Source organism: Quercus suber, unplaced genomic scaffold, assembly GCF_002906115.3.
Source record: "Quercus suber isolate HL8 unplaced genomic scaffold, Cork oak 2.0 scaffold_36, whole genome shotgun sequence".
Lineage (NCBI taxonomy): Eukaryota > Viridiplantae > Streptophyta > Magnoliopsida > Fagales > Fagaceae > Quercus > Quercus suber.
The window spans coordinates 1,816,820-1,831,515 of NW_027069501.1; the positions used below are offsets into that span (position 1 = coordinate 1,816,820).

Below are 14,696 nucleotides of genomic sequence, written 5' to 3' on the forward strand. Positions count from 1 at the left end.
TTTCTCAACATGTGACCTGCTGGCATTTTTTCAAGCTAAACACCGCAAATCAAGGGATTTAATAAAGGTTTACTAAACTACAAAATTATCAACTTTGGAACAGAAATCTCCCCTCCCACAGTAAAAGCATTTTAATTTAGAGTCTATTAAAATTAAAACTATGTGACAAATTATAATTGGTAGAGTATAAATAGTCAAGATCCTTCATTGATTGGTATCTCCTAGATGTCTTGGACGTTCAAGATTCAGATTCTCCATTGGAACTATTGAATTATTAAAAAAATAAATAAAAAGCATAAAATGAAATACACATTAGAAAAGAGGATTTTTATCAAAGACCAAATGAGTGATGCAAGCGGCTTCACCCAATACTGTAATACATATAATGTAGACGCAAATTCAATATGAAACTGGAAACTTACAAAACATGGTAGCAGAAAACTACCCATAAATGAGACCTTATTTGCACCAGTACCTTTTGATGGCAGCATGTATATATTGCCATACAAAAGGCAAATCCAATAAAGTTCCATTTCTTAACATAGAGAGCCCAATCTTCCCATATTATATATCATCAGCTCAACCGTACCTTAGCAACCTCCATTCTTGTCCATCAATTTTTCCACAAAAAAAAAAAATGAGGAATTCAATCTCTCCAACCTTTATCTTTCTTATGCTTCTTCTTCTTCTTCATGTACCATTAATTCAATGCTCCATCTTTCCATTGGATGATGAAAGTGGCAATTTGATAGAACACACATGCAAGAAAACATCCCATTATGACCTTTGCCTCTCATCTTTGCAATCAAACCCTCAAAGCTCCACTGCAGATGTCAAAGGCCTAGCCCAGATAATGGCTGATATTCTATTGGCAAATGCAACTGATGCACTGAATTACATAGAGGGCCTGATAAAGCAAGCCCCAGAACCAGAGCTAGAGAGATCTTTGACTTATTGTGCAGAATTATACATCCCTGTAGTGAAGTACACTCTCCCACAAGCTATAGATGCTTTGAGTAAAGGCCATTACAAGTTTGCCAACTATGGTATATCAGATGTTGCAAAGGAAGCAGATACATGTGAAAAGAAATTCTCAGGCTCAATCCAGTCACCACTGACTGATTGGAACAATCTTGTGCAAGGCCTCTCTGATGTGGCTGTAGACATTGTCAATATATTGCTGAAGGGTTAGTGACCTGGTTCATTCTCTATCTTCTTTTTGAGGGCTTGAATGTCATGTACTAGTTGTTTAAAACCTCATATTCTACAATTATTGTATTGTTCTGAAACTTTTAGATTTGTCTTGATAGTATTATACTTTGCAGTCTCGACCATAAATTTAGTACTGTCGTTATTGGATTTAATATTCTTTTGTGGAATAGTCATAGAACAAGGGCATCGACTGTTGTAAGGAGCTGGGGCCTGGGGGGAATGGGTTTGGGCCTTGTTCTCAGGTTTTCCTTTCCAATGTGAAAACCGTGACCCAGCTTGCGGAGGTATCGAGTGTAGTGTGCTAGGTTGGGTCCAAAGGTGAGTTCCTGCCGGAAAGAGCTTATACCAAATAGAAAATCTAGGATTCGAACCATCTATACTAAAAATCAATTAATATTTTAATTTAATGATAAAAAATAATTATTAAAAGCAGGCATTATAAGTTAAAATATTATTTTTATAAAAAAAATAAAAAAAAAAAAAAAAAAAAAAGAGATACCATATTTTAAGTTGGCAAAACTACACTATTGGTCCCTCAAATTTACCTTGTGTGCGCAATTGGTCCCTCGAGTTTCAAGTGAGCACAATTAATCCCTTAAATTTTCAAAATGAGCAATATAAATCCTTCTATTAACTTCCGTTAGTAGTGTTGCTTACGTACACTACTAACGGAATAATGACTTGTCATTTTTTTTTATGACATAGCATTTTTTTATTAAAAAATTAAAAAAAATGAATTCAAACTATAAAAAAAAAAAAAAAAACTGATCCGTTCTAATTCATCTTAATCCTAACCCAGTACCAAATTAAACTCATTTGCAATCTAATCTAATTCACAAACCTAGGAGAGAAAGAGATTGAACAATTCCAAGCTCTACCACTAATAGTCAAATACTGGAGTATAACTCTAGTCTCTAACAAACCTCCAGACATGATGCATGTGGAGGAAAATAAGATTGTTATCAACTTTGTTAATGGGGCCTTTGGTGACAATATGACTGTCGAGGTTACCAAAGAGAATCCACATATAAAGGACCACCAGAATGTATTGTAAGCCAAAAATCTAGATGGAGCTTTTAGCAAGCAAGAAGATTAGTCCTAGAAACGGCTGGCAATGATAGTTGTGCTTATGGGGGTGCCATGTGTGGCTTCTAGTGGTAAAGGGAAGGTCATAATTCAACTGGGAATAGCATTAACAAAACGCCAAATGTGTTGATGCCAGAGGAGAATTCGCTTTTCTATATTGTGATTTTTATTGAGAAACAATCTGGATTTGGCAAATATAAATGCCATTTTCCAGCAGGTTATTGCAGGGTTGGACTATTGCTGAATTTTACAGTTGTGTGAGAGAAGCAGGGAGGCAAAGGCCACCGTCTCCAGCAAAGGGAAGCAGTGTCGCCGGTGGCTGGGGCTTTGGACTTGTTCAATCTCTGTTTTGTGGGTTTGTAAATTAGATTGCAAATCAGTTTTAATTTGGTACCGGGTTAGAATTAAGACTTGAATTAAAACAGTTATATTTTTTTTACATGTAAATTCATTTTTGTAATTTTTTAATAAAAAGAAATGTCAAGTCATTAAAAAAATGACATGTCATTGTACTATCAGCCACGTAAGCAACACTACTAACAGAAGTTAATAGAAAGACTTATATTGCTCATTTTGAAAATTTGAGGGACTAATTATACTCACTTGAAACTTAAGGGACTAATCATGCACACAGGATAAACTTAAAGGACCAACAGTGTGGTTTCACCTTTTAAGTTCTTTAATTAAATTCAACTATGTGATTATATTAATAAATTATATTATTTAATTTAATTATCTTAAAAAAAAAAGATACTATTGTCGTGTAATTAAATTTAATTGAGAAATATAAAGTATAATTCTTTAGGAATTAAAGTTTTATCAACCAAAACTTGTCCACATGAAAGGGGTACAAACTGATCTAGTTTTTAAGTCATCACAGTCACGCATTTCACATATATCCATATTTATGAGCTGGATGTGCAGCACATAGTGCCAAACTATTACACCTAAAACCATCATGCAAAACCTATGAATTTTTAACAGAAAGATAGTAAATTTTGTACCTAACATTAATAATAACATCATTTCTTTTTTTTTTCTTTTATACAACCTGTGAGGTTTGAAACAAAGAAGACAAAAAAATAAAATAAAATAAACATATAATAAAAAAAAAATAAAAGACTGCTAGGGTAACTACTTGGGCTGTAGAATTACAAAACCAAGAGATTTTCATATAAGCTTTGGATGGCTGTATAGCCATTTAAGACCCTTCATTTTTAAGAGAAATGTTAACTAATGTCCCCTTAAGCTTAGGGCATTGGTTTAAGAGCTATGCTTAGAAATATTTTATTAGAAAAATGATAAAACAATAAATGTTGTTAACAACTTTTTATATTTCTCATAAAAATTGTGTCAAAGCTTTTATACTATGGTATGATTTATTAACAATTACCCTTAAAGTATTCCTTAATATAACCCTATTTTTAATCAGAAACATTAAGCAGGTTATCTTCTGAAGCTCATCAATTCCCGAGCAGCAATAATAATTCGAGTGGCACTAACCAAATAATTAGCTAGCTCGCACGTGAAGCCCCATGTTAGACTTTGTGGCTCAGCATGTGGCATTAAATAGTACAAGCTGGTTCTGCTACTGATGGACCATTCCAACGAACTATCTCCCAAGTAGAATTGAGAAAGACCTGGGAATATTCTGTGAAGATCTTATCAACTCACATACCACCACAGTGATCAGTGATCACAGTATCTAAGTACCACCGGAAGATCTCAAAGAAAACCATTAAAGAGCTCCTTGATTTTACATTTTGACCAGTTGGTTGCCGAACCATACTTACTGGAATCATAAAGCATAACCAAAACACCATCTTTTTATTTTTCATTTACCTAACTGGACTTTCATTGTTCAAAGAAAACTAAAAGATCAAAGAAAATGGCTCAATGAATCTCCACAGGAAAGTTACTGGGGGTGTAGAACAACAATATCCATTTTTTGCCCTCAGAGACTTCAATAAATTGTCTATATATCTCTTAAGACCACCCTCTTGTCCCTGATTTTAGATTGGTTTAACAACTTTAGGGGCATTTCCCTCAACAATGATATTGTTCATTTTTTTTTTTCTGCTTTGATCAAATTCACAGCAAACAACCATTCTCTGGAAAACTCATTTCCAAAGCTAAAGAGGTCTAAACTGTAATAACTGAGATTCTGAGAGTGCAATGTTTTTTTTTTTGATAATTGAGAAAGCACACTGTTTCACTCTAGAAAATGGCATTGGCATCCACCATTTTACATGGCGAAGAAAAGAGAAATTCGCTTTTATCTTCTGGAGCATATTAGAAACCCCAAGTTCTACAAAAAAAAGACCAGATTAGATGTACAAATGAAATCCAAAGGCTTTGTTACATTCATAGCAATTTCAAACAGTAAATTCAGTAAAACAAGATTCAAGAATGAGTTATTCACTTGAATTTGGCAAAGCTGTAAAGAAAACTTCCTCCAACTCTGAGTTTCATAAAATATCCTTACAAAATAACAAATAAATTGAACGGAATTCAGCCTGGCTTATTGCTAAGGAGGCAACTTATAAAACGCATTTGGCATCACCAATAGAAACAGTAATAATACTTGTACAGTAATCAAACGCACCCCCCCCAATTTTAAAGAATATACAGTATGGGGGATAAATTACCCGAATACTTCAGATTCAAAAGATCACGTGCAAGAAAAGTGCAAGGAAAAATGGTTTGCAGAAAAACTGCAAGAGCAACTCCAAAAATTTTCAGTATAGACTTGGAATTCTCTTCACTAATGCCCCATTTCATCCCACAACTCTTGTCAACTTTTCCGACGGCTCTGACCCAGCAATCTGCTCTACTAAACTGCAAGGCACAACCATAACAGAATACTGTTACTTGACTGCCACACCACTATTGTCCTTATGTACGACAAACTTATAAAACAAAAAAAAAACAAAAACAAAAAAAGGAACATAGTTTTGACAGCCAATATGAATAGTAGACATACTTAGGAGACCCAGAACCAGGTCCATCAGGCTCACTTGCAGATGGAAATGCATAGTACTGAACTGAAATCAAACCACCCTCTGTTGCTCTTGCTGACACAGGAGAACCCTGGAAGCTTACTGGTGAACTCGTTTTAGATGACATTCCTGCAAAAGGAATTGACAAGATCATAAGAAAGCAAAAAAATGGAAGGACAAAATCAAATACGGATGTATAAAACCTTTCTGAACATTGTGGCTTGGATTCGTTGCTTTCAAATACTTTCAAATACAGATATATGAAAACTAACACTCCTTAAAATGATTTTATCAAAAACGTCAATGGGCTCTTGCAGGAGGAATGCATTGCTCATAAACAGTTTGGAAATCCTTTTTTTTTTTTTTTTTTTTTTTTTTGTTTGAGAATCAGTTTGAAAAGCTTGTTTTTTTTTTTTTTTTTTTTTTTTTTATGTTTGAGAATCAGTTTGAAAAGCTTGTTGGTACTGAAAGCACTATGAAAAGGTGAGGGGAAAAAAGGGAAACCTGCTCCATGAAACTTTCTGATAGAAAATGCTTCCAACGTTCAAAATTAAAATAAGTATAATTTAAATCATACGCACACACAAAACCTCACTGACAATAAAAGGATAAATTTTCTTCTTTTTTGCATATTTTCACAAAAATAAGATTTCGTATAAGATTTATGTAAATCCATCATCTTGTCAAAGCCATTTTTGAAATGGCAGAAAATTACACATAAATAGAAATTCCCTGCACATGGAATTTCTATAAGACCATAAAAGCTCTTGTGCCATTCATTAGTGTCTCTGGTATTTTTCATTTACCCTATTTATGATAGTATATTTTGCCTTAAAACCTACAAAATTAAATGAATCCATTGAAGATTCATCGGCTTCATGCCGATAGTGTATGAACTCACAGCACCTGGAAGTGCTAGCTCTCTAAACAGCAGTCACAGGAGGGGGAAAAGGGGGAAGTGATGAAGAAAAAATGCACACCATTCACAAAAATAAAGGACAAGAATAAAAAATAAATAAAGGTAAATTAAATTTAAGTTCAATTAGAAAATATTACCTTGAAAGATTACCACAAGACAGAAGAGAACAGTCAACAACATGGCAAATATGCTGCTACTATTTGAAGATTGTGACTTAGCAGCTTTCATCTTCTTCAAGGCTTTCATCCGCTCAATCCTAGCACGCTTCAACATGGCAAGTTCAGAGATCTCCCTAATAAGCTTTTGGTCAGCTGCATCCAATGATGGACCTCTCGGAGGTCTTGGAGGTTTTGGAGCCTTTTTATTGCTTGTCTTTTTACGTTTCTCCCTCATCGGTGTCTTCTCCACATGATCTTTGGGCTGTTCCCCCTCCAATATCTTGTTGTTAACCACCTTAACATTCTCAGGAGAAACTCCATCAGAATTTAACACGTTGCCACACAAGCTATCTGTATCTTCGCTATTGATTGAACCATCAACAAACCTGCTGCAAATCTTCCCTAGCAATGCCTTTGCCTGCTTTACAGCACCCGAAACAGGGACTTTGCTTGAATTTTCTTCACTAATTGTTACCCCACTTTCGAGATCAACTTCAAAATCTTTCTCTCTTGGAATCATATGATCCATTAACCCCACAAAAACAAATCTAATTTTTCCCTTTGCTCCACACTCCAAATAATAAAATCCCAATATATCCAGAACAGTGAGAACACCACCAAAACTTGTGTCTTCAAAGTCAACCCATAATATAAATTTCCTCTTTGCTATATATATTAACTTCAAATGCAAAAAGTGACCACAAAAACGTCCACTTTCATTAAGCAAACAACACTTTCCAATTTAAGTCACGATTAAGGGCAATAAATCTCCAATAATTGCAGTTTAACTTGTTTTACACGACCTGCCCGCCTTTCTACTAAGAATCAACCAAAAAACAACAATTACACAATTGTCGCTTCCCACCAATAATAACAATAACCCCAACAATGAACAAAACCCTGCAATTACTAATGAAACAAAAGAACATCAATCAACTATCATCTCAAAAGTCGAAACATTTCCAATCACAATAAACCAAATGTTTAGCACATAACTAATAAAAATGGCAAACAAATTAAATAAAAAGAATAAAAATAAAAACAATATAGTAAACAGTGTGGCTTCAAAATAGGAAAAACCCAGGTCACAACGAATCCTATAAACCTTGAAAACAAAGCAAAGAACAACAAAAGTCTATGAAAACAATGGCAAAAGGAAAAATGTCATCAAACCAAAAGTTATAAACTATAGTCTCCAGCATAAAAATTGATCAAACCCCATTATATATAGCAAGTAAAACAATCCATCAGAGCCCTTTACATACTTGCAAATGCATCAACATATAATTATTAATATTATTGTACACAAACCCCAAAACCCAAAACATAAACAAATCAAAAAAAAAAAAAAAATCAAAATTTAACAAAGAGAAGCATTTAGAGGAAAAGCTGTTACCTTTAACAGAAAACGAAGAAACCCCAGATCCGATGTGGGCAAAAGGTTACCGTCGATAACGGAACAAAGAAGAAAACCCTTTATTTTTTTCACAAAAAACACACACACGGGGAGAGAGAGAGAGAAGAGAGAAGAGATGGGCTTGGAGAGAGAGCCGGGAAAGTACTAGAGTTTGCTGTTTTTAAGATTTCATTTTTAACAAGTCTTTGTTGTTTTTCCTCTCTCTTTGCGTCATATTTTTATATAATACAGATCGTGTGATGTTGGCAACTGGCAAGGAAGCCTCACCGACACAAACGGCAGCATTTCACTTTGATCTAGTTTTATTCTTCTTCTTCTCCTTTATTTTTGGGGTAATAATCCAAGTTTTATCTTCTTTAGTTAAGATAAAATCTAATAAATTATAGTATTAACTTTTTAAATTCTTCTCAAGATTTTTCATGCCCTCTTCCACCATCTATATAAGCTGTCTTAAATTAGATAAAATAATTAACTATATTTTCATAGACAACCATAGAAGAAAAGACCAACTTAATTATAAAAATAGCTCGACCGGTATATTTTGCTATTTCTAATTTTGAACAGAGGTATCCATAATCGAAGTGTGAAAAATTTAAAATTCAATAACTAAAATGATAAAAAAAAATTATGGACAAAAATGACAATTCACCTAAACTTAATTGGATAGTATTATTTAGATTTTAGCCTTTTATTTGAACCTATAACATTAGATTTTTTTATATAATTGTTCTTTATTATTAGATCGAGATATTAATGGATTTTTTTTTTCTTATGTGGGCGAGATTCAAATCCAGATATTTTGTTTGATCATACAAGATTTTACTAATTAAGATAACTAGAACTAATCGGTAATTACATTTCGATGTATTATGTTTAATATAACTTATTTTGGTGAGATATAAATAATTAAAGTTTTCTTTTGAAAAATCAAAAGTAATTAAAGTTTGATTAAATGCACATTTGAATAAGTTTATTTTTATTGGGTTATCTTGATTAAAAATGTTTAATTTGTAAAAGTATAGGTATTATTAGGGAAAAAATAATGAAGGATTTAAAAACTTTTTTTTTTTTTTTGTTGAGAATCCAAGATTTAAAAACTTGTACTTAACCAAATAAATAAAATTAGCTTAAAAAACTTTGACAAACCCAAAACAACTTTTAAAAGTTGTACCTAAAACAATTAGTTAATTTACTTTATAAAATAACTTGTAAGATGCTTAAGGATTATGCTTTTATTTTTCAGTAATTATTGGATGTGGGATACAAATTTTGTACTCTTTATTTAGATGTGTTTATTTCCATCTTGAAACAGAATGTATAACTTTTTAAAATATCGTAAAATTAAAGATACAGTTGTAATTTTTACACAATAAATAAAATAAATTCATTCAAACACATACTAAGTTAATTTAATCATTTACTATTCTTATGTAAGTTGGATTCAATGTTAAATTATTTTTTTTTAATGAAAGGATTCGAGGTTTTTTTTTTTTTTTTTTTTTTTTTTTTTTTTCTGCTCATATGAAAGGATTCAATGTTACATCTTTAGCATAATAACAAAAAACACTTCATTTGTTAGATTATTTGACACTACTTGGAGTTGTTTTTTATGATAAAAAAAGTTTAAAAAAAAAAAAAAATCTTTAGTGTTGATCTTGTCAAATACAGTCTAAAAAATGTCAATTTGTGGGGGATGTATCTAATGGTAAGAGTTTGCGTTACTCTTCATAGAGTTGAAGCATTAAAACTACCTTAAATTAAATAATTACAGTGGGCAATAACAATATATATATAATTAGACGTAAAGACGGTGAAGTCCATTTTTCAGTAGAAAGTCACTTTCCTATGATCTTAGTTGGAAGAATATCCAGTCTGTGACAGCCCCAAGTTTTGAATTTGCAAAAATAAGGAGCAAAAATAAACTTCCATTATATGTAAAGACAAATATAGTCATACTCTAGCTGGCTCAGGATGGGAATATACCGTGTCTGCATAATAGGAATAGGGGTTGTTGTCCATCTTTGGTCTAATAAAAGAAGCTTCGGTTAATATTAAAATATAATAAAAATTAAATAGCTTAACTATTTCATAGGCCTAAAACACAATGGGTGTGTAGGTCCAATCCACCAGCGAACCAACTCCACAAGAGGAAGAAATGTGTCTGAGATCTTATGAAGATAAATAGATAATGGATTTTTTTTTTTTTTTTTGAGAAGAAAGATAATGGAATTTAAAGGAGGATTTTGATGTTTCGTAGGTGGGATTTAATTTGGACCCACCAAATTTAGATGTGAAATTTTGTCTTAAATAATTCAGTTCATGTGGTATAAATGGTGTTCATTATAGGTATTTTTCACAACCGCTAAATTGATATACATTATTGGTCATGTGTTAATAAAAATTGTGATTATGGAGGAGCAATATGAAATTGATAGTGCTCTAATCACAATTTACAACATTGAACAATTATTTTATATATATATATTTGTGTCTGACTTTACTTTGTCTTTGATTTTATAGGAAAGGGTAAGATCCAATCTTTGCGGTTTGACGGCACTTGATTGGCGGATCGGTTACAAACTTACAATGGATTAAGTTGTTTGAAAATAAAAAATAGAAAAAAGGGGGTTGAATTTAGTTAAGATTTATGAGAATTGGTCAGCACGATAGTGAATTCGCAACACCTACTATGAAAGAAGACGTCAAGAGTATAGAATTTTAAAATCATTCGGAGCTTCCGGGAAGGAAATAGAAAATAATGCATGACATATTGCCACATTCTGCCAATAGGAGCAGCTTGTAATAATCAAACCATCTTCTTGATATTTTACTTTTATAGTAGTATGTCCACAAAAAAATAAAAATAAAATAAATAAATAAATAAATGACTTTTATCGTATCTCTTTCGATGGAACCGAAAATAAACTCACAATGTTAACCTAACAACCTCCATCTACATTTTACATTTTACAATCATCATTAGAAAATGTTTAGCTTCAAACATGTTTAGAATATACATATTTATTGTGATTAAAGAGACAATTTATGTGTAGTTTTAATCACATTTATTTTAATGAATTATGTGATTTGTTTAAATAATACATATAAATAGTCTTATATAAATCGTTACATAAATACGCTTAAGTTAAAACTTTGTTCTATTTTATTAACATGTTATTATTGCATTAAATATTTACATGACTTCTGATTATAGACTATTTCACATTTTGAAATTATCATTCAATACATCTTATATCTGTTCCTAATAGAGAAATATTCTGCCCTTGAATTTGCAAAGCTTTCTTTATGGACAATAAGTATGCATTTGGCAACCGATTAAAAGTTAACATTTTATTTAAATTATTTATTATTTACAAATTTCATACTACTTTTTATCTCAGTTTTATTTCAAATAATTTAACTTTCAACTTTTTGAAAATAGGCTAAGTTTTAACTTTTTATATCATATTATGCAAATAAATTAACGAAAATAAACAATTCTCAAATGTTTAAGTTTTGAGCCCTTCCCTTGTAGACTTGTATTCTTGTAACAAGGGCCTTTTCGTACTGTTATAGATTTAATGTGCTTTGTATTCATAAGTCATAACTATATTCTGAACCTTCCAAATAGTAATGAGCTTTCCTTGGATCGGTGCCTGCCGAGGAAAAGGACAAAAACAGAGGGACATTTAGTGTGGTATATATGATGAGTGCATACTCTAAATAATAAGTTTTTTTTTTTTTTTTTTTTTTTGAGAATCAAGACTTTGAACTTCATTAAATTGTAGGCAAAACTGCCTGATAAGTAGCAATGGGATATCTTCCATCCATACTAGAAAATCAGTGACAAGTCGTGCATGTCGAGCTAAGTTATGAGCTACACAATTTCCTTCTCTACGAACGTATGGAAACCTAATACAATGAAATAAATTTGCAAAACATTTAACATCTTGACTAAATAAACTAAAGGATGCCAAAGAGTACAAGGCTGCCTCCAAAGCGTTTATAACAATCTCTGAATCTCCCTCTGGGATGACATCATTCAAACTCAGATCAGCAGCTAATTGTAGAATCTTCAATGTAGCCAAAGTTTCAAGCTCCAAGATAGTTAGGGGGAGAGGGGTGATTTCGACCGTGTGCCAAGCCCTTCCCTGGCAATCTCGAATAATCACTCTAATCCCTGCCCTATCTTCTTCTTGAAACATTGCATCGATGTAATTTGTGCTTGCACTCTCCACAGTTACATCAATAGTCGATCTCCAGAACAACACTAATCCACCTCCCAAATTTGATCTTGGGGCAATGAATATATTCTCACAGCTTATCTTTCTCAACCTATCTTTTAGCCTAGCTTTATCTACCCATGTTTCGGCTAAAAACACGACAGAGGAATCTTTCGCACGCACCAAATCTACAAGCTCATTCTCTGTACATGGGTTCCCAAGCCCACGACAGTCCCACACAGTAAAGGTCAATACAGTAAAGGTTCGGTTACACATAATAAAATCAAAATTATTGAATAGCTTTTGGTAAACCGTAGAAGAGGTGGGTCCTCATCGCACAACTTTTGCTTACATGAGAATGGGTGGCACGACGGAATGGGTTTATAATCTTAATAAAGTTTAGTTATCGTTGTTTTTAATATAAAATAAATAAATAAATAAAAAGGTGGCACGAAAATAACATTATATTCGAAAAGGATAACATTATATTTGTAGTATTGGTTTACATTTACCATGATTGAATTCAAGTAGAGTATCTAAAATTATATTTACGATGTAGTATCTAACATTATATTTGTAGTTTATTTTCGGTTCCATACATTTACTATAATTTTTTTTTTCCTCAAAAAAAAAAAAAATAGAGTACTTAAAATACTATACATAAAGATATATATCTAAACTCTTAAGTTTTTCTCGAATGATTTTATAGGTATCAAGCTAAGTGATCACCTATTACTTCAAAGTTAGACCCAAAAAATATACCTTATATATTCTATAAGGTTGCATTAAATTTTGTGTGTGTGTATGTTTGGTAAGCACTATGCTTAATGTGTGACCATAAATTATGTGGATTAGAGTGGTTAAATGTGTGTTATGAACATGTGTTGAGTCCCACACCAATTGTTTACAAGATGGAACCGAGTTATATAAACAAGTATAATGAGTTTCAATTGTGAATAAACTATTTCTTGTGGCAAAAAGTTATTGGAATTTTTGTAGGCTCTTTCTTGAGTCTTTTGGCTAAATATTGCTAAATTTAAAACATATTTGCGTTGTAGGTATTGTTCCAAGTTATTTAGAGAAATGAGGAGAGAGATTGAATTTCGGCAACACTATTACCGAAATTCAACAATAAGTAAGAGAGAGAATGAGAAAAATGAGGAAAAAGAAAATCTTAATTTCGGCAATAGTAAACTTTGAATTTCGGCAACAGTATTGCCAAAATTCATCTGCCCAATTTTCCTGTGCCTGCCCGGATGTGTGAGTGTGAGAAGTGCAATAATGAGTGAGTGCCAAAAAAAAATAAAAAATTGTGGCAATGGTATTGCACGAAAAAAAAAAAAAAAAAAAAAAAAAAAAAAAAAAAAAAAAAAGTGAATGCCAAAATCCTGGGAAGAATTAAAGAAAAATATAAGGTGCTACGTACACAATATTTTCACAATAAATCACAGGTAATTAGTTATTATTAGTTCAAATTTAAATTTGACATTGAGATTACTATTTTAATTTAACCATAACAACAAGTAACAACCCGTTACTTAGAATTTATTGTAAAAATATTGTAAAAATTGTGTGCACTTATTATTTCTTAAAAAAAAAAAAAAAAAAAGTGTAATGGATTTGCTGAAAATTTTGTGGCAATTGTGACTTGCCAAAAATGGGAGGAAAAAAAAGTTTCAATGGGTTTGTGGCAATTTTTTTTGGCAATTGTGGCAATGTCATTGCCGAAAATGGGAAAAAAAAAAAAAAACTTTTTTTTTTCCTAATTGTGGCAATGGTATTGCCGAAATTGTGAGAGAAAAATTTTCCACAAAATTTCAGCAATGTCATTGCTACAATTGGGAAAAAATAAAAATAAAAACTTTTTTTCCAAATGGTATTGCCGAAATTCGGCAATGCCATTGCCACAATTAGTAAAATAAAAAAAAATTAAAATTAAAATCCCCAATTTCGGCAATGCCATTACCACAATTGGGGAATTTTTTTTTTTTTTTACTAATTGTGGTAATGGCATTGCCGAATTTCAGCAATTTTTTCCCAATTGTAGCAATGGCATTACCGAAATTGTGGGGGAAATTTTTTTTAAGAAATAATAAGTGCACACAATTTTTACAATATTTTTACAACAAATTTTAAGTATCAGGTTGTTACTTGTTGTTATTGTTAAATTAAAATAGTAATCTCAATGTCAAATTTAAATTTGAACTAATAATAACTAGTTACCTGTAATTTATTGTAAAAATATTATGTACGTAGCACATTATATTTTCTTTAATTATTCCCTAGATTTTGGCATTCACTTTCTTTTTTTTTTTTTTTTCCGGGCAATACCATTGCCACAATTACTTTTTTTTTTTTTACACTCACTCATTATTGCACTTCTCACACTCACACATCCGGGCAAGCACAGAAAAATTGAGCAGATGAATTTCAGCAACACTGTTGTCGAAATTCAAGGTTTACTCTTGCCGAAATTAAGATTTTCTCTTTCCTCCTTTTTCTCATTCTCTCTCCTACTTTTTGTTGAATTTCGGCAACAGTGTTGCCGAAATTCAATCTCTCTCCTCATTTTTCTAAATAACTTAAAACAGTACCTATAACGCAAATATGTTTTAAATTTAGCAATATTTAACCAAAAAACTCCTCTTTCTTTTTCTTTTTTTTTTTTCCTTTTTCCCTAAA

The 14,696-nt window shown here is 31.8% G+C and overlaps 2 protein-coding genes across 5 annotated transcripts; one reads left to right on the plus strand and one right to left on the minus strand.

Moving 5' to 3' along the window:
- The first annotated feature begins 356 nt into the window (after positions 1–356).
- On the plus strand, positions 357–1,299 carry LOC112002946 (cell wall / vacuolar inhibitor of fructosidase 1). The gene has a single exon (XM_024035113.2). It carries the CDS (start codon positions 452–454, stop codon positions 1,190–1,192), a length of 741 nt encoding a protein of 246 aa, XP_023890881.1. The 5' UTR covers positions 357–451; the 3' UTR covers positions 1,193–1,299.
- A 3,401-nt stretch (positions 1,300–4,700) lies between these two features.
- LOC136066464 (uncharacterized) lies at positions 4,701–8,078 on the minus strand. Of its 4 annotated transcripts, none has more exons than XM_065770819.1 (4): positions 7,771–8,078; positions 6,354–7,189; positions 5,282–5,426; positions 4,701–5,136 (listed from the first exon to the last, which is right to left on the minus strand). In XM_065770819.1, the coding sequence occupies exons 2-4, from the start codon at positions 6,901–6,903 to the stop codon at positions 5,076–5,078; spliced, it is 756 nt and encodes a 251-aa protein (XP_065626891.1). In that variant the 5' UTR covers positions 6,904–7,189; positions 7,771–8,078; the 3' UTR covers positions 4,701–5,075. The 4 variants fall into 4 exon arrangements, with proteins under 4 accessions (XP_065626891.1, XP_065626892.1, XP_065626890.1 ...); XM_065770820.1 differs by having other exon boundaries at positions 6,354–7,192; XM_065770818.1 differs by having other exon boundaries at positions 6,354–7,274.
- Between the last annotated feature and the right edge of the window lie 6,618 nt (positions 8,079–14,696).

What these genes read in the sequence shown, in the direction of transcription:
- LOC112002946 (XM_024035113.2), top strand. Translation starts at nt 452, where the DNA reads ATGAGACCTTATTTGCACCAGTACCTTTTGATGGCAGCATGTATATAT.
- LOC136066464 (XM_065770819.1), bottom strand. Translation starts at nt 6,903, where the DNA reads ATGGATCATATGATTCCAAGAGAGAAAGATTTTGAAGTTGATCTCGAA. An exon ending in TCTTGTGGTAATCTTTCAAG is followed by an intron (nt 5,427 to 6,353) that starts GTAATATTTTCT and finishes TTCCTTTTGCAG; the next exon opens with GAATGTCATCTAAAACGAGT. An exon ending in CCTGGTTCTGGGTCTCCTAA is followed by an intron (nt 5,137 to 5,281) that starts GTATGTCTACTA and finishes TGTGCCTTGCAG; the next exon opens with TTTAGTAGAGCAGATTGCTG.